Source organism: Anomalospiza imberbis, chromosome 3 (assembly GCF_031753505.1).
Source record: "Anomalospiza imberbis isolate Cuckoo-Finch-1a 21T00152 chromosome 3, ASM3175350v1, whole genome shotgun sequence".
NCBI classification, from domain to species: domain Eukaryota; kingdom Metazoa; phylum Chordata; class Aves; order Passeriformes; family Viduidae; genus Anomalospiza; species Anomalospiza imberbis.
The window spans coordinates 95,478,098-95,503,440 of record NC_089683.1 but is presented as its reverse complement, the minus strand read 5'-3'; the positions used below and the strand labels follow the sequence as shown (position 1 = coordinate 95,503,440).

Sequence of the window (25,343 nt, the reverse complement as noted above, 5' to 3'; positions counted from 1 at the left end):
GAGATTTGATTTTTTCATTCAACTTCCCTTTCATAGAGTTCAAAATAATGATAGAGTTGATAAGACAGAAAATAGTCTTTGTTTTGGTTTTTTCCCAACTGCTTGGATATGTATGTGGTGTGTTTTTATTTCTGTTATTCTGCAGTTGTGAAGCATCATGTTAACTGTTCACAAATTAACAAAGTAGAAATATGGTTGTGAATGAAAATGTCTTTTACATGATTTTGAGTTAAGAGCAGTTGTTTTTTTCTCTAGAGTGCTGTGAACCAAAATGGAGGCTCTACCCTCATGTAACTTCAATGATAGTTAAATAAACCTAGAGGCTTCCTACCTAGACAAACTCTTTGAGATTTCTTGTTTGGATTTCAAGAACAGATGCCATTTAAATTGCATCAACATGTTCTATGGGAAATCTCCATTTGACAAGAACATATTTCTGTTTCTCTGAAGTTTATACACAGTATTGGTAATAGTTTTCATAGACTCAGATGTCAGCGATCTTAGGTGTTTTGGCTTGCTAAACCACAACAATTCAAGTTTCTGATGTTGATTCAGCTTGGTATCAGTTGGCCACTTGTTTACCTTGGTGACAAGAAGAGAGAAATGTCTATAATTTTTCCTTAGAAAGCCCTTGGAAACATATGGAGAAACAGCTCCTGGCAGAGCTTGTGGACAGCTTTCACAAATAAAAGCCTGTGTACTTTGCCTACATACCTTCTGCAGTATTTATGGCTACCTTGCTTCATTAAGTGCTTGTGGAATATACTGCCCTTACAAAAACATAGGGTTTTATCTTAATTGCCCACGTTGGAAGAAAAAAATACTTAACACAGTGTATAAAGAGGCTAGAAGTTTGGGCAACCATTAACTTAACTTTAAAGGAAATAGATAAAAATTTAGGGGATTAGTACTGCATAAATAACGTGAAATTAAATTTGGCTTGTTTCTGTCCATGGTTTTTGTTCAAACATTTTCTGAGCTACATTTATATGTTGATTGTAGATCTAAAACCTCCAGCAAACTGTTGATAGTTCTGTAATATTTTCCTACTCTTCAAGTAAATAATGATGAGCTATATAAAATCTCAGGTTTTTCTGAGGTTTGTTTTGATCTTAATCTTAGATGAAAGAGCAAAAATTATTTTCAAGCCAATTACAGTACAGGTTTCCACAGAGAAATAAGATTTTAAAATTAAATGTTTTGGATACTTGCTAAGAAACATTAAAAAACAAAATGGAAAATGGAAAAACACAAACCAAGGAAATCAATAAATGAACAAAAGAAGGTATAGGTGCATGTGTAGCAAATTATCACTGGTGTTGCAGGAAACCTTACTCTCCCAGTAACAAATAGATACTGTCCTCCTGATTCATCTACAGTAAGAAGTCCAAGTTACTTAATTCTGTGGAAGCATGAGTGTTGCTTTTAATTCTATTTTTGGACCTCACTTAGTGTGGGAACTTGTCACACTGCATTTGAAGTTGCTGAAGGTATTCCTTCAGGAGATAATTTGAAGGGGGGAAAATAAACTAGTATATAATCATAAGGAATGCATGCAATGCTCTTGAATCTTAATAACCAAACTTGTTGTAATAGGAGCTGAATCTGTTGCTAAGTACTTTTCTCTCTGAACTTTGACCAGCATCCATGTTTTTCCCTGCTCTAGTTTCTTCATTGTAATTCTTGCTTTGGAACTGATAACATAGCTTGGACTGTATAGCTGCATCATGGAGGCAAAATCTCATTCTCATACCGTCTACCTTGTCTGTAGAGAATCCAACAGAAGACTTATCACAATTTTTTCTTAGAGTACATTTGTTAGGACCTTGTGGCACAACTAGCTCAAGGATTTAAAGAGTACTGTGTGTGTGTTTTTTGTTTATTTCTATTTTTCAATCACTTTTATCTTTTAAAAGCTGTAGTAGCTGTTAAATGCTTTAACCTGCAGGCAGAGGTGGTTGGTTTGAATTGCAAAGCCTTTCCTGCCTCATGCTGCACTCTTCTCCCAAACTTTTTGTGATGGTGATAGGATACTTGGTTTGCCTTAGAAGCTCAGAGGCCTCTTCTGCAGAACACTGACTGTTTCATTAATTAGCAGTGACTTTGTTAGTAATGCACACGTTGTGTGACAGCAGCCAGTAAAACCTGGAAGTAGACATTCCTCTCCTTGTTAGCCCTTCTCACAACTGTAGGAATTACTTAATATAATTAACATATTTTCAGCAACAGGTGTAATTTTTCAAATTAATTCTACTCATTTGTTTCTGTGACCTTTATCTAAAAGGTAATCCTTACTTGCCTTGTTAATTTGGGTAATATGAAGTCTGTTGAGGGGGAGAAATAAGAAAGGGTGGAAAATAAGTGCATAGGAAACACCTGCAGGTTTGTTTTTTACTTTTTTTTTCTTTTTCAAAAGAAGCTTAAGATATTATTATTTACAGCTAGTGTTCTGTTGTTTGTAGCCAGAGTAATAAATTAGATACTTTGATGTGTGCAGAGGAGTATGGAATCTTTGTGCCTTATGAGAGCTGGTCATAAATCACGTCAGTTGGGAGGGTGGTTCAGGATCTGAGTGTTGAAGCTGGAACGGAGCAGTGGAAATGCATTCAATTGAATCTACAGTTACATGGAGCGAAACCTTCTCAGATTTATGGACTTTTTGTTCTTGATCATGGACTGTTTCAAGTAAACATGTTTACATCCAGTTCCTCATGCACCTAGATAAACAGTACTGAGTTCAAGGTGAAATACTACAGTTGTTAATAGCCCTCAGGATTGAATAGAAGTATGTCACATGAGGATTTTGCAAGTTTCTTTCTTGTTGCTGCCTTGAAGTATAATAAAATTAGGGTGGCATAATGTATGTTTTTATATATGACAACATTCTAGATAATTCCTAGAGTTTAAAGTCTACTTACATCATGCATGTAAAGGTAGTGTCACATACTTGAACCACTTCCCCTCTACCACCTCAAGCACCTTTCAAATCAAAGGAGATGAAACGGTTTTAAATGCAGCTTTGCACACACATCCATGCTGTCCAAATGGATGCAGCACTCCATTGCAGGTATTTCCTGCAGAGAGGATGAGCCTGCAGCAGATTTGCGTTGTGCTGTTGCCAGGTGAAGCTCAGAGTCTGGATGAAGTGCAGCGTTTGGAGGTCCTTTTCCGCCAGTATCCCCACAAGGCAACTGCCATCACAGAAATAAGACTCACCTCAGGGATGGCAGTGTGCTAAACTGCTGCAGGAGGAGTAACCTGTATAGTTTCATAGGCTTAAAATGCTTCTTTCTTGAGCTGCTGGGTTTTGCTGCAGATAGAAACTAAGTTACTGTGATTGCCAAAATTGTGCAAAAATATTTCTTGGTGCAGTTTGTGAGATTGCTTCCCATAAGGGTTGCTAAATTCAAGATAAAACACATTTTTAACAATACAGGTAATAGACTCAGTGCTAAAGTGTGTGGTTTGGAGCTTGGCATAACAATGAGCAAAAAATTGCTAGACTTGGTTAGGATGTTATATTTCTTTTGCTCAGTTGTTTTATTTGCATTGTCTTTCTATCCCTTTTTGAGAATTGATCTTTTTCAGTTTTATTTACAGATGATAGGTTAAATGTAAGTGGGATTCAGTAAATATCAAAGCTCTCTGTTCTAGGGTACTGCTAGAGGATGGAAAAACTAGTGTAGGTTTTGACATTCTCCTGGCAAACTTCTTGCATGATTCAGGAATGAAGCCAAGTGCCTTCAAAACATGAGAGATGTACACTTAAGTGCCTCTGGGGTATGCAGAAGTTCAGGGATAGGTCACTAGTGGTGACTTGGTATGACATCTGGCATATGCATGTGAAAGGAGAATTTTTGAAATATTATCAGTGCTGTTTCTTGCTGGGGGCTGGGGATTGGAAACAATTTATTTTCTTCGAGTATTAGATTTAAAAACAAGTATTTTAAATAAATTAGAAGAAACAGTAGGAATCTTAACCCCTCTCAGATTTGGGAAGCTATTTGTTGATGTGAAATACCTTCCATGTGTTCCCATATATGTTCCTATAAACCAGATACTTTATGATTCCTAAACTTTTGTGATGCTTTTGTTCCTTAGTACAGACTTCATAGGCCTGCTGTTTTCAGGGTTCCCACTAAGTTGTGAGTCCCTGCACCCTGGAATGAGAGAAGTGTGCATGAATGTACAGCAGCTGTGTAGGATAGTGGCAGGCTGGTGGCTGGGTTGCCCTTTGGGCAGGTAGGAGCTGTGGGATTGCATTTCCCTCTGGCATAGAAGGTTGCAGAGCTGGGTCCACAGTGTCCTGGGGGAGTTCTCCATGACTGGGCACCTGTGTGGTTGCTCTGCAGGAGAACTTCCAGCAGCTGAGAAAATTTTGCCTGTAATGTGAAACTATTTTCTTCTTTCTAAATATAGAGCAGTCACTTATATGTTCACAAAAAATTTGATAAAATAATAGAGTGGAACAAAATTTGGTATGTAAATTACTTTATCTCTGTATATGTAGGTGCATGTGCTATAAGTATTTGATGTTTTACAAGACAAAAAAGTTAAAGACAGGTTATTTAAAAATATGCAGCAATTCATTGCATTGTGTTTTAGGGAAAAAACCCCTCTTGAAGCATGTAGTATTGGAAAGTACCCTTGCACAGGTTAGAGGAAACCCTGGAATTTTGCTCATTTTCCACTCCTCCTGTGAAAACATGTCAGATTCCTTGGGATCTGTAAAAGGTCATAAACAAAATTAAGAAAATGTGGTTCAGCAGAGCTGAATGAATGGTTGCAGACAATTTCTTAGGTTTCAGTTTACTGTGAAGCAGAATTAAAATGTTTTTGTTATTAAAAAAAGGAAGTTCTTTTAGGAATAGCCAAACTGAATTTCTTCTTGCATCTTGTCAATATAGGATTGAAGCTTTTCCTTATGGCAGAGCTCCTAACTGTGACTGTTTAGCATCCTATTGTGAAGGATGGCCAGAGTCTGTGAAAAGGAAATGTAAAGATGGTCTTGGTCTTAGTAAAAATCATAATAGAACATGCAACCTTATTTGCAAGGCTGAAAATTGCCTCAAAAACCTGTTGTTCTGGGGGTTGTTCCTCTCTGAAGGTCCTCTGAAGATGTGTCTTTCAGACATGTCATGGCATAATGGATCTACTTCAGTTAAGACTGTTTAGTTTCTTAGTCATCAAAACCCTGTTAATTTGGTTGCTAGTTCAAGATGGAATCAGTTCTCTGTATTTCTTTCATTTGAACTAAAGTAAACTACTACTTTGACTATTGATTTAAATCTGATACAGATACTTGAAAATTTAGAATATCTTTTCATTTCTTTTAGTTTTTAAATATGTAGGCATGACACTGCAGGGTTTTTTGGGTTTTTTTAAAGCAGAGGTCAAAATCATTTTGACAGGGGATAATCTCATTTACATGGGATTATGTGAGCTGAAAAGACATAGGAAGCAATTGAGGAAAGAGATGAGAGTACTGGAATAGGGAAGGCCATCTCTCAAGTCATTATGATCATTTGGGAGGTAGCAGAGCAGAACTTCAGCCATACTGTATTTTCCATCACCTAAGACATTTGGCTTTTTATAGTAGTTTTCTATACCCTAAACCCTATAGTAGTTTTCTCAGTTTTCTCGATGCCTCAATTGTACCTGCATTACCAAAATTGACACATGCAAGAATTGCTGGCTTCGAAAGATGTAGCCTAATGTACTTAGCTGATGAAGGACTCCTACTCGTGTCAATTCAGTATACATGCTATTGAAGTAGTATATGACTGGTTAATGTGTTAATGTTAGCTCATTCTCCATGTATTTTCATAAATCTACAGCTAGTCATCAAAACCTTAATAGCACTACAAGATAAAGGATTCTTTTTGGCATTTGCTTTATATAGAGTCTTGCCTCTTAGCAGTTAATTTAAAATAAGAAGTATTTTTCCGTTAGATACTAATTATAAATAATGGAAAATTATTTTCCAATGTGTCTTTTATTTCCTGCCTTTAAATATATTCTAAAAACCAGTGGGACATTTGGCCCAAAATTCAGTAGACACCATCTTGTGTTCTCCTGGAAACATCTGATTAACAACATGGAGCTGACAGTTTCAGTCAAACTCATAATACATTTGAATATGGTTAGTAGGCAACATAAACATCCAGAAAGATGCTACAGGACTATATATTTACCTGTCTAATGGCATAACTGCATTATTTCCTTTTTATTTTCCTTTATGTAAACACCAGAACGTGTGAATGACAACAGATCCTCTGGCATAGCTCTAGTATGATTTACCTTTCACTACTGAGAAGACTGTATATTGGATTTGTGAGAAATATGTTTTAGTTTTCATGGCACTATCCTTGTCCTGTTTTAGGCAGCCCAGTGGCTTGCTGGATGACACATAACAGGTGTCTCTGGTTTTCCCAGGTGTGGGCACTCCCCCGTGTACCGCTGCCGGGAGATGTCGGGCCGGGCCCTTGTTCCCTTCGTTATGGCCAATGAAGTTCCGCACACGCTGCTGGTCCTGCTGCGGGGGCTCCCGGACTCTGCCACTCATGGCATGCGACAGAACAGTGTTCATGGAACCCTACTGCAGGTAAGCTTGGGAGGCTTGTTTTGCATTGATTTGTTTTTGTTTTGTGAGGCTTTTTAAATTTTGGTTTTACTATAGGGGTTTTTAAAAAAGTTTTTGGTCATACTTGACAGCCGGATGACATACCATGAGTTGTGCTTAACATTCCCGCGTTGTCAAAACATACATGAAGACTGCTTTTGAGTTTATTCTGTCAGATGATAAATGTGGAATGCACATTTCAGCTGTCATTTGACGGCAGTAAGTAGTAACATTTGCATTTCATATAATGTTTCATCTCCAGAGATTAAAGTGCTTTAAGAGCAAATATCCCTATCTAAACGTATTTACAGAGAGATCTGTGTGACTTGCCCAAAATGACTGAGCAAATCTGAGGCAAAGCTGAACTCCATGCACCAATAGCATTGTATATGTATTCAGACTTGCTACTGACCCACATAATTATTCATTACTTCATTTGCTTTTCCTGCTGCACCACCAGCTTCCTGTCAGTGTGCTGTACAAGTCGTGGTAAGCTTTATACTGTTGTCTTCTGGAAACATTCTGGAGCATTTATCAGAAATTTCTTCATTCTCCATATATCCTTCCTCTGGTTTATGAGAGTCCGTTTACTGTGTTTCATTTTTAAGTATCATGGTAATTCGTTACTGATTTTTACTGCCTGTTTTTCACAAGCAGCCCTCCAACAAAGCCATATTGTACATGATCAGCTCTGTTGGTCTGTCTTAGTTGGCAAGTTTTCTAGGGACATGTTCCCACTGTAAGCTGTGTGTTGGGGTGTGTATGGTTGTTTTGATTGTGTTTAATTGCATCTTTTCTAGCATATTATTTCCCTTTAAAATCAAGACTTCCACAAAATCTAGGAAATGAGTGAAGTCCCTCTAGGGCTGTTAATGTCAACTTCACCTGTAACTGGTTTCAGGCAGTTGAATCTGGATTTGAATGATGGTTGGTAACAGTAAAGGGTTTTGCAGGGTATGGATGGGCAGCTGCTCTGAAAAGCAGTTGATGCACCTGATAGATGCAAGGGATTGGACCTGTGAGCTGCTGTGTCTGTGTGGCAAGGGGGAGATTGCCATCTTCAAATCAGCTGTGCAGCCCTGCTGTGTCACAGCTCCTGAAGTGTTAAGAAGAGAGGGTTGTTACAACAGTGAGAATGAAATGCCTTCTCAGTCCAAAATTATTACAGCTCTGCTCATGAGGGTGTGGACTGGCAGTAGTGTATAGAGTTAATTGCCTTCTTTTCTGTTACCTGGGAAAAAAAGATAATAATAGTGGGTGGATATGAAAGAGCCCAAAGGATGATCTAGTTTTTTAATTCAGTATTGCTAACATGATCTTAGGCGTAGGTGTAGGAAGCTTTCCACACCTATGAGATGGGAGATATCCCAGGGCTTTAACCTGATTTTTCATGAGTTTTTAGGAGCTACTACTTAAATTTGTACTTCAAAATGAGAGACCATGCTGTCAGAGAATGATATTCTTCCAAAAAATGTCAGTCTTACCGTAACAGTTCAGTGGTTTGGTTTCTCACATTTGTTTTGGGCTTTGCTGTTATCACTTATGTATCAAGGGTACTCAAAATCTTTATTTAATGCTTAATTTAATTTAGTATATGGCTGACATGTATGGCAACTATTGGTTGCTAGTTTAAAACAAGAAAACATTCAGACGAAACACTTTAGGGTGGTAAAGATTTGCAAAAAATGGAGGCAAGGCAGTGGCGTTTGTTGTAGCTCCAAATTACCAGTGCCAGGTAGTTTAACCTGTAGTTAGCTTGCACTTCTGGTAGGCAGTACAAGGAGGAAAGTATTGTGACTTTTTAGGGGTTGCTGGATTCCTGAATTCAGTTTTCTTTTTATCAGTGTTTATTGGGACTTGCAAATCTGGTGGTAACCCTTATTGAAATATAGAAAACTATGTTATGGGGACTATTGGTTAAAGCACTGTTTCTCAGAAGGCTTACTTGAAGAGCTGGTGATCTGGCAGTGTTCAAAACTGTTTGCACTGCTTTCCCATGACACAGTGAAGGATTTATCATCCTACTTGATATAAAACCAAAACAAAAATCTCTACTAAAAAGAGCAAGTCTGTACAAAACTCAGTAAAATATACATTTTTTCCAGCAATACAAGGTCAGTATCTTATGAAAATGGAATTCAGTAATTTGATTTGTTCAGTCACATGAGAAGCTACTAGGTTCATTGCTTGAGTTTTTTATTTCAATGTTCATATACTGTCACATTCTGAAAAGGAAGGCTGGAATTATTCAGAAATAGGTGGCAGTGCCAGAGGTAGTAAATCATGAAGGTATATTTCAGTTATGTTTCAGAGTTATGTAATTTATAGAAAGATCATTCAAAAAATAGTTCAGCATGTAGTACTTGTCCAGATATGGCTTGGTTTTCAAAATGCTGAGATTGCCAAGAAGTGCTTTTTTTGACAGTGGATGTAGATGTGTTGTGTTTAACTTCAGACCTCTGCATGATGTGAAAACATGTCCTTTTCTCCGTAGTGTTTTAACTGCAGCTCAATTTGCATAGGAATATGAATGTCCATGAGGATAAAATAATATTATGCTTTACAGGTTTTACAGAATAATCCTTTTCAAGAATTATGTAAGAGGGGTGCTGCTGTTCTGTAACACTTGGGGAGCTGATGATATTCTTCAGGAAGCAGTTCTGCATGATAAGCAAATGCACTGACTTGAATAAAGCAACCAGAAAATCTTATCTATGCTCAGTGTTTCCTTTGAGTACAGTTTCTGCTCTTCTCCATAATCCAAATTGGCATGGGTTGGGGGAAGGAAATCAAGTTTCTAATTCACAAGAAAATGCAGAAATTTTGTGCTAGCTTTCTTGAATAATGAAACATTTCTGGCTTGTTTTGTTTTAAGGTCTAGGCTTTTTAGCTGATCAGCTGAAAGGAAGAGTTCATCCAGAGATTTATGTAGGGACTTCTGGAAGAGTATCAAAATTTGACTAGGAAGGCCTTTATGTTTGTGAATCTTTCTGACTTTTGGCAGTTGCCAAGGAACTTACAAATATTTGGGAAGTTTGTGAGGTTTCCTTATCAGAGGATCAAATGTTCTTTTGACCTTCTGCCTCTTTGGGATTGGAATTTCTGCAGTATATATTCCATCTTTCCAGAAAAATTGAGAAATTCAGAATGAGCTAGGCAAGGCTGCCTTTTACCTTCACATCCTCAATCAGTCATTCCTTGAGTGTGATTGAGTTCCAGCAGAGCTCCTCTCCTTGTTTCTGGTGCTGCTTTTATTGGGGAGTTGTCATCAGTGCCCTCTTGGAGGCCTGTGGGTTGCTTACACAGTGCTTTTTTGGTCACCCAGCAGCTGCCAGGGTGGTTGAAGCCCCCCATGAGGGGCAGGGCCTGGTGACACAAGGCTGTTTCCTGTAGAAGCCCTTGTCCACTTGTTCTGCCTGGTTTGGCAGCTTGTAGCAGACACCCCCTGCAGGTCACCCACACTTCATTTCTTAGCTGTAAGGTCCCAGCTGGCTCATCATCCATCCCAGGCAGAGCTCTGTGCATTCCAGTGGTTCTGACATGGAGAGGTCAACATCCATCTTTTCATCTCCCCTACCTGTCCTTCCTAAAGAACCTGTATCCCTCCATTGCATTGCCCCAAACATGTCAGCTATTGTATCTTGCCTCTGTGATCCCAGCAAGACCACAGACTGCACCTGCACATGGACCTTTTAATTCCTCTAATTCTTTAAACCCTTCCTTTGAGTGCTTCAAAGTGAAGAAGTGTTACAGGGACCCTATAAATATTTGTCCAGAAAGTAAGGCAGCACCTTTAATTCATCTGGTTGTGGGTTATTTATGATGATTAAAAAACCCTCCCAAATACATAAAACTTTCAGATTGGTTTGGTAGGGAAAGCAGATGTTAGACTTCAGCTTTTGTTTTTATCTTGAGAGAATCAGTTAACATGATTGATGCTGGGTTTCAAAGCCTGTGTGATGTTCATAGATGGAGAATCCAGTTGTTTTTAGTACAGTGGAATAGCAATAGCATGACTGGAGCTTTCAGTCACAGTTCTGCACTCATTAGTTTGCAGAAATCTTTTTCACATTTGTATACGGGAAAAATCTGTACTCCAATGAGAGTGTATATACCCTTACATGCTGTTCATATCGAGAAGAATCCATTGGGCAGCTGCCATTAATCATGAGCAAATGTAATTACTGTTAAGGTTTATTTGTTTTTCAGATGAATGAATCTGCACATCAGTTGACTTATTATCTTGTGTTTTATCAGTTTGATCTTCACATTCACTTTGGCAAGCCTACAGTTACATATTTTCAGAACACAGGGGATTAGGTCAATGAAAGTTATTAAAAGAGACATTGTGTTTTCATTAACTTGTCTGTGCCTTGTTCTGAAATGTTGAAGGTGTTGCTTTACTTTCTACATGCTAACAGTGTGTAGCTTGAGATTGGGATAAAAACCAGTACAAAAAAGTTTGCTTCTCTTATTTGGCCATTCTATTTTAAGAGCTTTTTGCATTCTCTTTGGTACTTTTTAAGCATGGGTTAGGAGGAAGGAGCATTCAAGTGACTTCTCCCTCATCACTTGCTGCTTATATATGGGGGGAACTACATGACTTTGTTTGCCTCTATTTTCTGCCTCCATCAGGAGATGGATTGCATGGTTCAAAATAAAGCTTTTGATAGAAGTTCCCAGCTGCACATATCATTAAAGAGCAATTTCTGTCCGCAATCTGCTTTGGTCATCATGAGCATTTACATTTTTGGTGGTACTTTGTACAAGCAATCAAACAACTACATAGAATAAAATAAAATAAAAAATCCTCTGCTGGTTTGTCATGTTCTTGCAGGTGGATCCTTCCTGTTGTGACTAGTTTTGGTCACTGCTGTAACTCAGAAGTCACAGAAATTCTGCTTGCTCTGCTGTGATCCCTAGGAATATTTCTGTCTATCCCCAATCATCTGAGGCCTGGCTGGTAGCTTCTCTTCTTCTCTTTGCTGCCATCTTCCCACTTATTCCACTTTGTCACTTCTACTGATTTATTCTGAGATTTGTTCCCTGAGCATATGCCAATGTTTTGCATTGCAAGAGAAAAACTCTTCTCTCTGGGGATCTGTTCTTAAAGACATACAAAATATAACTGGCAGATGAAACTGAGAATTTGTTATGCTTTGGTGCAGGGTTAAATTCATGAAGATAAAAATGGAAATTCATTTACTTAATGTTGTTTTGAGTTTCAGCAATCAGCAGTCATTTGCTCTTCACAAATTGTTATGCTTAATATTCAAAATTTCTCCAAACTTAATTTTTATCCCCAAAATTCTGTGGTGTTAGAGCAGCCAGCTGGTTCAAAGAAGTGTGTGTTTGTGTGTGTGGGGGTTGATTTTTCCGTGTTTGTTTTTTGTGATCACTAATTCAAACAGTTCTGTTAGGCATATGAAAGCAATGTCTCGTGCAAAGAATGCTGTTTTGAGATTTTTAACCTTTTTTGTTTAGTTTTTGAAACAAGCAACACTTGCATCTCAAATCTGAAGAACAGAATGAGTCACATTGACTCAGTTGCATGTGACAGAAATTAGACTTATAGGAGATATTTGGCTTCATAACTCTTTACATTATTTAACATTCATTGTAGAAATTAAACTTCCTGCTGACTTCATTAAGTCAAGAAGTTGGCAGTTACTTTCCAGGGAATAGCAGCATCTTACAGAGCTAGACCCATCTCTCTAAATATTCTTTAAAATGGAAGAATCTAGAGCCCTTGTATGAAAAAAAAATAATATGATTAGAACACTTGGTTGCATGGTAGCTTTTTCTATACAGGACTTTTATCATATAATCATGGAATTGTTTGGGTTGGAAGAGATTTTAAAGATCAGGTTCCAACCCCCCTGCCCTGGGCAGGTTCTCCTACACCGGGTTGCTGAGAGAGCCATCTAGCCTGGCCTTGAATACTATGAAAGTCATGTACTATTTCTTTTTTTTTTTTAATATTTCTGGAGTTTATTGAATACATCAAGGTTTGTGCAATGGTAGAACTTTAAATTATCTCTATCAGCTCTTTGGATATGCTGATTCTTTATATCTTAATGGAGAGCTGGAAGAAGGGATTTAAAGATGAAACAATTGATTTAAAGAATGGTTGGTGCCTTCATTAGACCAGGAAGAAAATCAGGACAAGAACACAGCCTTATAAAATTCATACTGGATCATATAAAGATTTGTCTGAGTCAGGGTGCTCCTTCCAGCAAGGACTGATAGCACAAGCCTAGGAAAAGTAAGGCAGATGAAACAGCTGGAGAAACATCTGCATGTGCTGTCTCAGCTTCCAGCACTTTTGAGTCAGAGATGTGTGGATGTGACTTTTTGGAAGATAAAAATTCAGTACATGGTTGTACTAATGAAAAGCAGCAATTCATGAGGAAAACATCAGTATGTTAGGTAGTTTAATTATCTGGCAGAGTTGTATTAAGACAGGTTGTTGTTGATGAAAGTAATGAAAGTAGAGTCTGCCTAATGAATGCAGATGCCTCTTTCCTTCTTTTGAGGAGGAGGATTTTAGCTGAAATGGCTCCAAAGGAAGGTCAAGCTTTAGGTATTTCTGATTGTAATCACTCTTGTGTTTTATGAGTTTAATACTTGAATACTTACTCGGAGGACTAAATGCAGTTTAAATAATTTGAAAATAAAGCAGGGAAGAATGATGCATGAAGAACTCACAAGCAGTCACTGAACCTGCCTTTTATTGGACTGAATAGGTAATAAAACCCCATGGACTCCAGTGACTACAGTGTGAGAATATGAGGAGACAAGTCAAATACATTCTGAAGGTCATTCTTGGATGCTGATCCTTGTTGCTGGGTAAAAGAGAGAGGTGTACTATTTATGAGTTTCACCTAAAAATCCTTAATGTGAATTAGCAGCAGTGTTGTCAGTGACCGTATTTTTTTCTTGTTTTGTTTTGAAGATAGAGGATCTCTAGATTCTGAGGGAATGAATGCGGAAGTAGTGTATTGTTTACTTAGCTTTATTCAGTAGCCTAGAAACATTGTGTATGGTGAATTACATTTTATTTGTCTTGGCAGTAAAGTTTGAAGTGTAGCAGTTCAATGTTGGCTTATAAAAACTCAATATAGTAAACAAACCTTACATTGTCTACTGATCAAAGAAATAAACCTGTGAAAATTAAATGTTTTCCAGTGAAACTTCCTTTCAGCTGTTTCTTTTCTAATCTCAGTTTTTAGTGTTCAAGATACGCCTTACTTTTAAGATTAGTACAAACAGAAAAGACATACTGATGTCAAGTTGGAAACATGCATTTATGTGGAGCAGGCAATAACAGAACAGTTGTCTCATTTCTTTATGTTGTTAATTTCTATTGACTGTTACATAAGGGTACACTGATATAAGGAGGCAGTAAGCTTTTGAGAATGAGATTTGTATCTATGAATGCAACAGAAATGCAGCTGAGTTCCAGGAATGGGAAGAGGCAGTCTCTGAAGGAGATTTGCCAGAGGTTTTCTTTCAGCTGTTTTTTTTAATTAAAAAAACAAACCGAGAAAAAGACTTGTAATCTGACTGACTGGGCAGCCCTGCTGGTTGTACATTGCTTTGAAGTTGCTTTAACTGTAATTAGTAATGCTCCCATATATTGTCTCTGACTTCCTAAGACATCTCACCACTTTTCAAAAGGACATAGATGTACACAGCTCTTAAAACTTTAGCTTTATTTTCCATTTCTGCATCATTATTGAGTTCCCTCCTACAGCAGCTAAGGGTATGCAAAGACGCTGCTGTTGTAAAGATGCAAAGATGATGTTGTTGTCAACCTTGTGGGGTCACATCTTTCTAGTGAAAAAAAAAAAAAGGCATGGTTTAGTACAGAACGAGCAACATTCATCAGTCAGTGAAAACAACTACTGTTTTGATTGAGAGGTAACCCATTATAATGATTACTCTTGAGTTGTGCCAGGGAGAGCATGTCAGTTGCCCCCTCTGTACAGGGAGAGGGTTGCCTTGACGGATGCACTGCTTCCCTCTTTCCCATAACCCTAGATTTTGACACTTGTTACTCTGATTATGGTAAGCAGTTGCTTTACAAATGTTTTGACCTTCCTGTTCTAGTGCACCTAGTTCCAGTCCTTTATGAATAAAAGCTCCTGCAGCCTTGCTAGCAGAAGTTTTGGGTGCCTGTGTGTGTGTGGCCATTTGAGGTACCCTGCCTGGTGCTCATTTACAGCCATCCATACAACCTGGCATCTCTAGTTATGTTTATGGATAATAGTGCAGTGACTGAAAACACTATCTGTGAATGTGGTCATATAAAACAACTTTGATTAGGTGTTAACAAAGAGAAATCCTCCTTATAGGTACAGTTTTTGCGGTGGATACATTATTTTGTCTTTAAATAATGGACGTGTGAGAAACAAATAACTGTCAGCACAGTGTTTTACTTTTCATTACTGAAGTCTTCCTGAAGAGAGTTGAACTATTCTAGACACTGGCTGAGTAATTTGATTTAGACCTCCCAGAACAACAGTTCAACTGTTGTGAAGTCTGAATTTTTAAGTGTTCAGTTCTGTGCATATTTCTTGCACCTGTTTTGTATTATGAATCTATAAGTATCCCTCATGATTAGTCAGGAAAGCAATCCTATCACTCTGTCACTGGCAGAGGATGTTTTTACAGTTGGGAAGGGAAAAGCTGAAACGTGTAAAGCTTACCGAAGATATAATATTCTCCTAGGTGGTGCAGTGGATTAATTTAGTACTCCATGGAGTTCATTTTTCATCTCCCAAAACATATTTTCCATCCAACCCGCATAGTATTTTTTTCCCCTTACTTTCGATCTAGGAACCATGTCTTTAAAACTTTCAGAGCCAAAAGAAAGACAATCCTCATTACACTTTCTAGATATACTTTTAAAAATACCCATCCATGATAAGTTCTGACTGCTTGAAGGATGTATGAAGAATTCTTACATACAGTGAGGCCTTTTTACTATTCTCTGTGTTTCAGCAGTTCAGGCTATAGTGAGAAATAGGGGAAGGTGCCTTCTATGTTTTTTGGAAGCTCTCTCAGCCTGTTTACAAAAGAGAAGAATATTCTGCATGAAAAGAAGAGAAAGCTGGGAAAATGGGCTTTCAAAAGAATGCTGGGTGGGAGAACTGAATGAAGAGGGATGAGTGTTTGTAAGTGGGTAACTATTCAGTAAGGACTTACCAGTGTTGAAGACCAGGATGCAAGAATCTTGAATAGTGGAACAAAAAATTGAAAGAAAGAAAGGAGGAAAATCCTGGAAATCTAAGGAAATGAGACAAAATAAACCAAAACAAGAAGACACTTTTCCAGTGTATGAAAATAGGTATTAAGAGTGTTAATGCATCAAATCACATAGTGTGCTTTCTCTGTCTTAAACAATTTATTGCATGTTAATTGCTTTGGTTTTTTAAAATGTTTGTATGTCACAGGCATTTCTTTCAGTAGTGTTTTTTACTACTTCTTTTTCTTGCCTTTATGTTTTTAAGTATTTTGAAATACCAGCATTTTTGAAGTAGTTATTGTCATGCTAAAATTTTCTGGGAACATTTTTACACACGGCTGTTTGATGTAAAGTGTGTTTTTTTTACTGAGGCTCTAAATGGCTGAATCTGAACTTGAACATACTCTGTCAATGTGTTTCTCTGGTTTTATTCCTCCAATGCTGTTTACGCACAGGCCAGAAAAGAGCAGTAAATGGATATCCAGGCGTAGGAAGGGCTGTACAGACATTTCACAGACATAAAGAAAGTGCACAGGACAGAAAGTTTATGTGGGTGTGCGATTACCAAGGAGAAGCTGGGTTATGGTTGTACCTAGTAGTGGAGAGTTTATTTGGAGGAGGAGTGGTGCCTTGCTTGTAAGGGTCTGTCTGCACGTTTTGCTTTTAGGTCAGGGGCAGTGTGAGGAGCAAAGCTCTACTGAAGCACAGTTTGTTTTCCGCTGTCTAGTACAACATGTTTCCAGTTCTGGAGTATTTCTGCTAAAACCCTCAACTAAAAGCCGGTGACAATAAACTGGGAGCAGCTGTCAACTCCCTTGAGGGCAGAGAAACCATGCAGAGAGATCTCAGCAAATTAGAGAGATGGGCAACCACCAGCTATGAAGTTTAACAGTGACAAGTGCCCATTTCTGCACTTGGGACAGGGCAGCCCTGGCTGTGTGTATAGATTGGGAAATGAGAAGTTGGAGAGCAGCTCCATGGAAAGGGACCTTGGGACCTTGACTCATACTCTACTTGGTTGATGGCAAGTGGAATGTGAGTCAGCAGTGCCCTGGCAGCCAGGAGGGCCATCCCTGTCCTGGGGTGCACCAGGCATGGCATCACAGCAAGGCAAGGGAGGGATTGTTCCACTCTGCTCTGCACTGCGGTGGCCTCACCTTAAATATTGTGTGCGGTTATACTGGGTGACACAATATAGGAAAGATATGAAACTATTAGGGAGTGTCCAGAGGAGGTCCATGAGGTTGAAGGGCCTTCAGTTTGCTATCAGGAAAACAGCAGAGTGTATCTGGGCACTGAAACAGACTCCCCAGAGAATGGTCACAGCAGCAGCCTGACAGAGTTCAGGAAGCATTTGGACAATGCTCTCAAACACATGGTGTGACTCTTGGGGATGGTCCTGTGCAAGGACAGAAGTGATAATAATGTGGATTCTAAGTTGGGTGATGAAAAAGTACGGCTTCCAGTGGAGCTGCAGTCAGCTCTTGGACTTGGTATGCCCTGCAGAGCCTTCCTTAGGTGCTGGAAACAGTCTAGGTGTGGTCTAACTGCAGAAGAGAAAAGGGGAGATGCTGAGAGGGTGAGGGCTGCTTCTAAATTGATCACTTGTCAAGATCCCTCCTTTTCTCTACTTCATAAAATGTGCCAGTTGTCTTTGGATCATCAGAGTCTCCTGGATGTTTGGGAGTGTGGAAACCTCCCCTACAGCTTTAAGCAATCAAATAATTAATAAGGCTTCTGAAGGAATGATAAGCAGCAGGTGCTTCTATTCTGCCCTCCCTAGTTGCTTGTGCCTCTGTTATCTCTGCCCTCTTTCCTCTGGCACCCTCACTATCAACTCCCTCCCACAAGCTCATGTTTCAGATGTTTGCTCCTTTTTATCTCTGTTTTAGACCTCATCCTCTCTTACAGAATAGCTGCTGTCGTGGTGTTTTGTTGCTTGTTGCACTGGAGTATTTACCATGCTGTCAGAAATGCAGGCCAAATGTATCTGTATATTGATTTTTTTCAGAAGTGTAAGCTTCAGATTCAGTGCATCATCGCAACTGTAATAAGTGTCTCAATCTCTGTTTGGCAGGTAACTTCTGCAGATTGTTGTTGTTCATTCCGGCCTGTTTTTATTCTGAAAAATAAACCATAGTTATGAATTTCTTTCCCTCAAATACAGAGGTATTTTCAAAGCTGAAAAGAGGCCTTTGTGACAGAGGTGTATATATTGGGAAAACTTTACATCTTGGAAATCTGATTAATCCCTTTTTGGTGCAAATGCATCAACGACATTAAGCCTTCCTTTTCACTTTGAGAAATCACTTATGAATTCAACACTAAAACATCTGACATAAATGGAAGATATCAAGCATTTATGGTTCATACCAAGTTTTACTTGAGTATGGTTGGATTCTCTTAGCACCTTTTCTTCCTTTCACCAGTCCAAATGCATGCATTTATTTAGCTTTATAATATTAAATTTATCGTCTTAAAAGAGAAAAAAGGTAGGAAAAGCCAACTTCTCTCCATCCCTACAAAACACATCTATAGCAAACAAAACACCTGTTATGTGCACATCTCACATTTGTAAAGTGTAGATCTTTAATTTATTCTTCCAAGGTTCTGTACATCTTGTTTCATTGGTGAAACAGACACTGCTGGCAGATAGAACAGGAAATGTAAAGAGCACAATGTTCACTTCTCTTTTTCCCACAGAAAATATAGATGGAGACATGCTTGAGTGCATGCTTGACTTTTGTACCTATTGAATTATTTTGTGCCGTAAGAAATAAGAATAAGGTAGAGCCTAAGGTAGAGCTCTACGGAATGAAATAACTTTTGAACCCAAATAAACTCAAGACAAGAAAGACTAAATCTCATTGTCAGTATGTTATGTGGAACATGCTACATGCTTAATGCCTTTTAGGTTATTATGTTAATAGAAAAGTAAGTAATATCAGCATAAAAATGTGTGTGTGTTCTGGTGATTCTCCTGTTTTCGCATCTAGTAAATACTACCCACTTCCACAAAAAGCCTCAGGAAGATGTAGAGATGGACATCGTAACACTCTAAAAGACTTCACATATACACCCCATTGCCAGATTTTTGCTGGGCTTTGTTATTTCCTGATGTAATATCTAGTAAAAAACATATGCTCTGTGTGTGTATGCTGTCTTGCAGCATAAAACTGCATCCTATAGAAAATCCTGAAGCAATTCAAAAGGAAGGTACTTGATGTAATCACTTCAGGGTACCACTTTCTTATAGGAGCCTTGTTGAGCATGTAGGATTTCACACCTCCATGGTTGCACTACTATGAAAAGTGGCCATAAATAGAATGAAATGCATCAAGGGTTTCTAGCAATAGAAATACCTATCTTTAATTTGCTGGTTTGAGACAATAATTTATATGTTTGAATTACCATATTGTAAGCTATTATTTTAAAATTAATCAATATAAAATAAGTTCATAGATATTAGGAACTGAGGAGGGAATATGGTTCTGACTGTACTTATTTCTCTTGGATTATTGTACAATAATTAGAAATATTTAAAAATCATGTTGCAGCATCAGACAACTTCAGTTGTTGGAAGTGAAAAAAAGCTTATGAAAGCTAAAATGAGCTTTTTATGTTTAACTAGTTTTGAAATATGCACAATATGGCCTCTTGGTACTCAGTGATGACTGGTGAGGAAAAAAGTGCTATCTTTGAAACATAACACTGCCTTTAGCAATAAAAGGAGAATATTGTTTTCTCTAAAAAAATAGGAAGTGTTAGTAAAAGTGATAGAGATACAGTATTAAAGAAGGAAATATAACTACAAAGTAATGTAGCTCTTAGGGTTGTTTTATTTTCATAATTTTTTTATTTTTCTGAAAAGCCCGATTGTAGAGAGAAGAAAAAAAATTAAGTTTGTCTTTCAGACAGATACATTGAATATATTGCATTGTTTAATCCTATTTGACACAAGAGTTAATAGTTCTAATGGCATTTAAAGCTGTTTTCATTCTTCTATGGTGTGGCACTTTGTGAGCAGTTGAAGTTAATTTCCTGTAAAGTTGAATTTTTGAAGTTCTGTGATCACATGGTCCAAATAAATGATCTCATTCTAAATATTTCTTAACTCAAGTTGCAAATGTTCCTAAACTGATCATGTCCAGCTCTCAAATTATTACGGCACTAACTTCTTGGGTTTTTTTCTCTCAGAGTACAGTAAGCTGTTGGATTTCCTCAGAAAGCGAGACGTTTGTAACCACCACAGCCTTTAATACTTTCTTCCATCAACTATTTCACTAGTTGAGTCTTGCTAATGTTTTTCCATCAGCCTTTTCCTTTCAGAGGAATTAATGTTCCATTCACATGTTATCTTTTAATTCAGTTTTATATCAGTGATGCTTATAAAGATTGGATATGGCAACAGGAAGAAAGGTTTGGAAGCTGGGAGTTGGTTGTATATTTTTGCATTCAGCCATGAACAAGGCTTGTAATGGGGTTATCTACGTAAAAAATCCCTGGGGTTTTACACAGACAACTTTGTTGAATAAAGTTACAGCACCATGATTAGGCACCACAAAAATCCTCAAAACAGTTTCAATGCTTCAGTTATAGAAGCATAAGCAGTTGGGAGGTGTCCCTGGATTATGCCATTCCGTAGCAGTGCTGTGAGCAGGAGGTGTTGTCACAGAACTGAATTAGACAAACTTGATTTGGGTCTTTTTCTTTAATTAGCCTGGTTTCTTGTGAATAAAATGGATTATTTTGGGTGACAAGTATGAAATTTTCAGTTTGTACAGTAACTAAAACAAAGGTGATAAATTTGAGGAATTTTTCCATTTCTTTCATGGTTTATAATACCAAACATTTATACTCAGTATTGCTATTGTATTGTAAACAATGCTGTCTCTGAGGCATCTCTTCACAAGTTTGTGGTGAAAACTGTAATATCACCAATAAGTATTTTATTTTTTACCTTTTAACTTGCTTAACATAAAGCTTTCACTCTTTTGTTATTTGTAACTGGAAGAGAGCTCATCTTCCTTAACATCAAGTAAATAAATTTATAAATAGGTGAGCTCCCCTTTTGCAGCTAGTTGATAATTTTTACTGTATTGTAAAGCCAGCAAGACTGATCAAGTGCACAGAAAATGCATAATGGTGTTTGGAGAGGGGAAGAGGAAGCTTGGTTTCAAATAAAGGTATTTTGTTTTTCTAAGTGCAGTTAAACCGTGGAATTTTGTGGAATTTTAGTAGACTCTTAAACTACCTCTGTGGATTCCCCAACTTCTGATATGTTCTTACTAGTTCTTTTTGTTGTATTTTTTGCCAAATTGAAATATTTTCAGTGTTTGAAGCAGTCATAATTCATACTGTTATATGTGCTTTATTGTGATTTTAGCTCTGGAGTAAATTTTACTGCTTAAAAATTTTACTGCTTAAATTTTACTGCTTAAAAAAAATGCAGCTTTATGGAATGATTCTTCAACATAAACTGTCAATCCCCAGCATAATCTGTTGATAACCAGTGGATACTCTGTGACCAGGATTGAGGATAGGGTATGGAGCAGGCGCCTCTCTACAAATGATGATAAGGGAGATGCACACAAGATCTGTGTGTTGAGGAGCCATTCAATGTGTGGCACCTCTTAGGTGCTTTGTAGCAGAGATTATGAACAAAGTACTGGAAACATGAGTAAGGGTAGCGATGCCTTCCACTCATTTCTGTTCTGCCAAATTCAGACTGTGAAGTGACTTGAAACCACAAGCTCTCCTTGGATTCTGGTTTAGTTTATCTAAAGGTAGTAAAATAAAGTGTTTAATCTGTTCACTAAAGAAACTGTTGATTTTAGTGGGTGATTTTGCAATTGCAGCCACTGGTAAAATAGAGAAGTGACAGGACATGGCCTGTAGAGTTGTGGGTGGAGGTGTACACAAGCATGACCAGATTGGTACTGATTGCAAAGGGATAACACAGCGAAGAACCCATTGAGATACTTTTACTGCTTGTGTTTGGTGTTTGCTTGAATGAAAAAGGGTATGAAGTATCCTAATAGTCCCTTCCATCGCTGATGCAAGGTGGTTTTCAGCTGCTTTGAGCCAATCTGGCATTTAGCGAAATGGGTGCCTACTTGTTCTCATTGCCAGTTTTGAGAATTTTGAGCCTACACAAATCCTAATGCCAGAGGATTTGTGTAGGTTCATGCTCTGCAAGTAGCTTGTGCACAGCAGTCCACATGCAGCTGATCATCACTAGTCCTGTGGCTGCTGGGTGTTGAAGCTGCCACAGGTCAGATGGTGGTCCTCTTGGAGCCATTTCAGCAAAACCAAACAAGATTTAAGTATTTCAATGTTATTTAAATAAATTTAGATATTCCAATTTCAATATCAGGCTTCTGCTAATCTAGTTGATGTGACTGAAGGGAGTGGGGAGCTTGCTTTCATTAGGAACCTGGGCAGGATGTTTGAAATTGTCAAACTTCAGCAGGCTGTGGTGTTGAAAAAGTGTTGGGCATGGTAACATCTGCCACTGGCACCAGTGTGTTCAGAAGGCAACAACCTCTGTGCAGTTCAGTATCTAAAGCTGAGTAGAAGGTTAAGTGGCTTTAAAAAACTGTTCTTAGAGACAGTGAGACAGCTGTACTCCTCTGGGATAATAAACTCAGAGGCAAGCATGTGCAAATGTTGGTGAAGGTGGTCTTGAGTAAGGGAAAGTGTTGGAAGAACTTGTTTTTCAAAAAATTCTTTTCTGACATAAAAACTTGCTGTTTACATTACTTTATGTCAAAAACACATCAATTGCATGCAAGTGGAAGAGAGAAGGGGGAAAAATAACAATAAAGAACAGATCTTTCTGACTCTCTGAAGAGAAGAGCCCCAGGAAATGTCATCATTTTATTCTGGATATTGTCTCTTACTGGTGAATTCACAAAGGTAGTGTTCATCTGCTGTGGTTCTGCTGATTGTAAAACAAGTGCATGATCTTACCAGGGCTTGGAAAATGTTTGATAGCTTTGAGTTTGGCACTTGCTGCAATAGCGTAGGATGCTTGTTTGTCTGGGGAAAAAATCCACAAGGCGATGAAGCATTGTCACTAATTAAAATCAGAAGGAATACTTGAGCCATTTGGGGGAGATGTAATCAGCTGACTAGTGAGATTAAACTTTGGGAACAAAAGGCAAATACATTGCAGGTAGAATTCCACATGTTCAAAGCAGAGATGAAAAATTCATTAATGTTGCTCACTGATTATGCAGTTAGCCCTTTCCTTGCCCTTAAGTTTACCTTGGCTGGGGCACTTGCAGTTAAATGGCACTGTGGAAATTACTGGAAAACATTAACATTAACTTGTTATTGTAAGCTGACATCATGCTGAGCCTGATGGGAAGTGAAAATTTATAAATAGCTTGTCCATATGTGTAAGGCAAAAATCTGCTGATCTTCAGCAGTAGCATGATTCATGTATTTGCTGTAGTTTAAACTTCATTGTGAGTTTTCTATGTTTCTATGAACTTTGTAGTTTCAGAAACTTCAGGAAGGTCAGTGGTCCAAAACTGACAGAACTCTGAGGAAATACTGTTGATATTTTCATTTCAGTTTTGGTTGTACAATCTATATCATAATGACACTTAGGCATTCTTCCTTCTGTGTTTTCTGAAGAGCCAAGTGCCTCCAAAAAAGTATACTTTAAAGCATAATTTTGACTTTTTTTTCCTCCCCCCATAAATTCTCATGCACATGCTTACTATCTATGAACTGGAACTTATAGGATCTGAATTGTCTGTCTCTGAGATGCATCCTTTATGTATTTCAAATAAATCACTTAATCTCTGCTTCCTTGCCTGCAAGACTTTATTCTATAATATTTTATAATATGGAAGAGGGGGGTCATATTGAGAAACAATATGTGATTACATAAGTAAAAGCTTTATTTCTACATCATTCATGGAAAATAAGTAAAGAGATGTTGTGTATTTCAGGGAGCCAGTCCTCTTTTCTCTCAGATGATCTTCATTGTTGGAAAGTGGCTGGATCCACACACACCTGGGCTGAACAGTGCTGCCATGTAGTCCAATGAGTCTGAAAATACAGGATGGCTCTTGGGTTGACTCTTGTCTTTTTCTTGCATGTTACAGCTAAGTGGGATCCTCTCACACAAATTAATTTCTAGATGTTACTTGTAATAAAAAAAGAAAAAAGAAAAAGAATTTGCATTAAATGCACCTTCCTTTTTCCAGCTGTCTTATGTACTACCCTTGTAAAGCTGAACTCATTATTAATGTTTATTCTTGGAATTCAGTTTAACTTATCTGCAAGTTAAGCCCATCCATCAGCTATGCTGTCTAGACATAAAGTTACTTTTATTGCATCCCCTTTTATAGGGATAGTTTTGACAGAGGAAAATTCTTGCGAGTTTTACTTGCATTCAGCTGTGTTGCTGTGTGTCAGAGGAGTTTGGCATTTGAGCTGGGGGTCTGGGCACCAACGTGGATGGTGTGTGATGGATCTGCATAGCTCCAGCCCCCGATGTTCCCCTTGTTACCTGCATCTAACTGTGAGAATTTTCCTTAAGGGAAGGGCATTTGCCCTATTGTTTGTACTCAGGTGCAGCAATCCCTGCCGTGGAAGAGCAATCAATCTTACCTAGGTTCAGCAGGCTTTGAAATGTAGAGTTCTAACAAAAGAGTGCAGTTGTGAATATTGAGTTCCTCAGATGCAAATGGAGCCACTAATAGTGACAAAATTCTTGTAAATAAGCAGCAAAGGAAGTTGATCGTCATGCACAGACATGTACAGTCACAGGTTATGACTGACAACATACAAATGGGTAAAAGCTTTCAGAAGTTGTAATACAGCTTTAAAAGACACCACCTCTTTTTTTTTAATTTTAATACCATGGTTATAGCGAGCTGCACTGGGACTTTTCATGTGCCAAATTATTCCTCAGACAATAAAAATACTGAATATTTTTCTTATCTTTGAGAGAGACCTGTATATATATTTTCTCCTCTCTAAGTTTAAAATTATTAGTTGAGAGAAGTAAATAGTTTTCTGTACCTGCAAGCTTTACTTCACTTTATTTTATAATGTGAACTCGGGAACTAAAAGCATCAAATCGATTTTGCTTATTTCTAATTATTTTCTCAGCTTGTGTGTTAATGCAGACATTCCTGAGGCAGAAGATCACCTCTGCTGAAACCAGCAGAGCTGCGGGGTCAAGTGGCAGTGTACTTCTGAGCACTCTTGATAAACATGTTCATACCATGTCTCTTACCATGTCAGCTTCTTTGTGTCAGTAGGCTAGCTGACAATATTCCTCCTAATTGTAAATATCCCTCAGTGAACAGGTATGTGTGCCTTGGTCTTTTATTTGCATTTGTTTCCTTTGTGTGGGTATGTACAGGAGAGCTGTTGTGAAGACACAGCCTGGGAAAAAATAATTTCAAATTGTTTCACTGCTACCTCTCAAAAAAAGAAAACTGGGGT

General features: G+C 38.0%; 1 protein-coding gene across 3 annotated transcripts in view; it reads left to right on the top strand.

Moving 5' to 3' along the window:
• Positions 1-25,343, top strand: part of THADA (THADA armadillo repeat containing) — a 154,694-nt gene that overhangs the window by 58,381 nt on the left and 70,970 nt on the right. For all 3 annotated transcript variants that reach the window (XM_068185845.1, XM_068185846.1, XM_068185848.1), the window contains one exon: positions 6,436-6,604. In XM_068185845.1, coding sequence (XP_068041946.1) covers positions 6,436-6,604 — 169 coding nt within the window. The remainder of the gene's footprint in view (positions 1-6,435; positions 6,605-25,343) is intronic.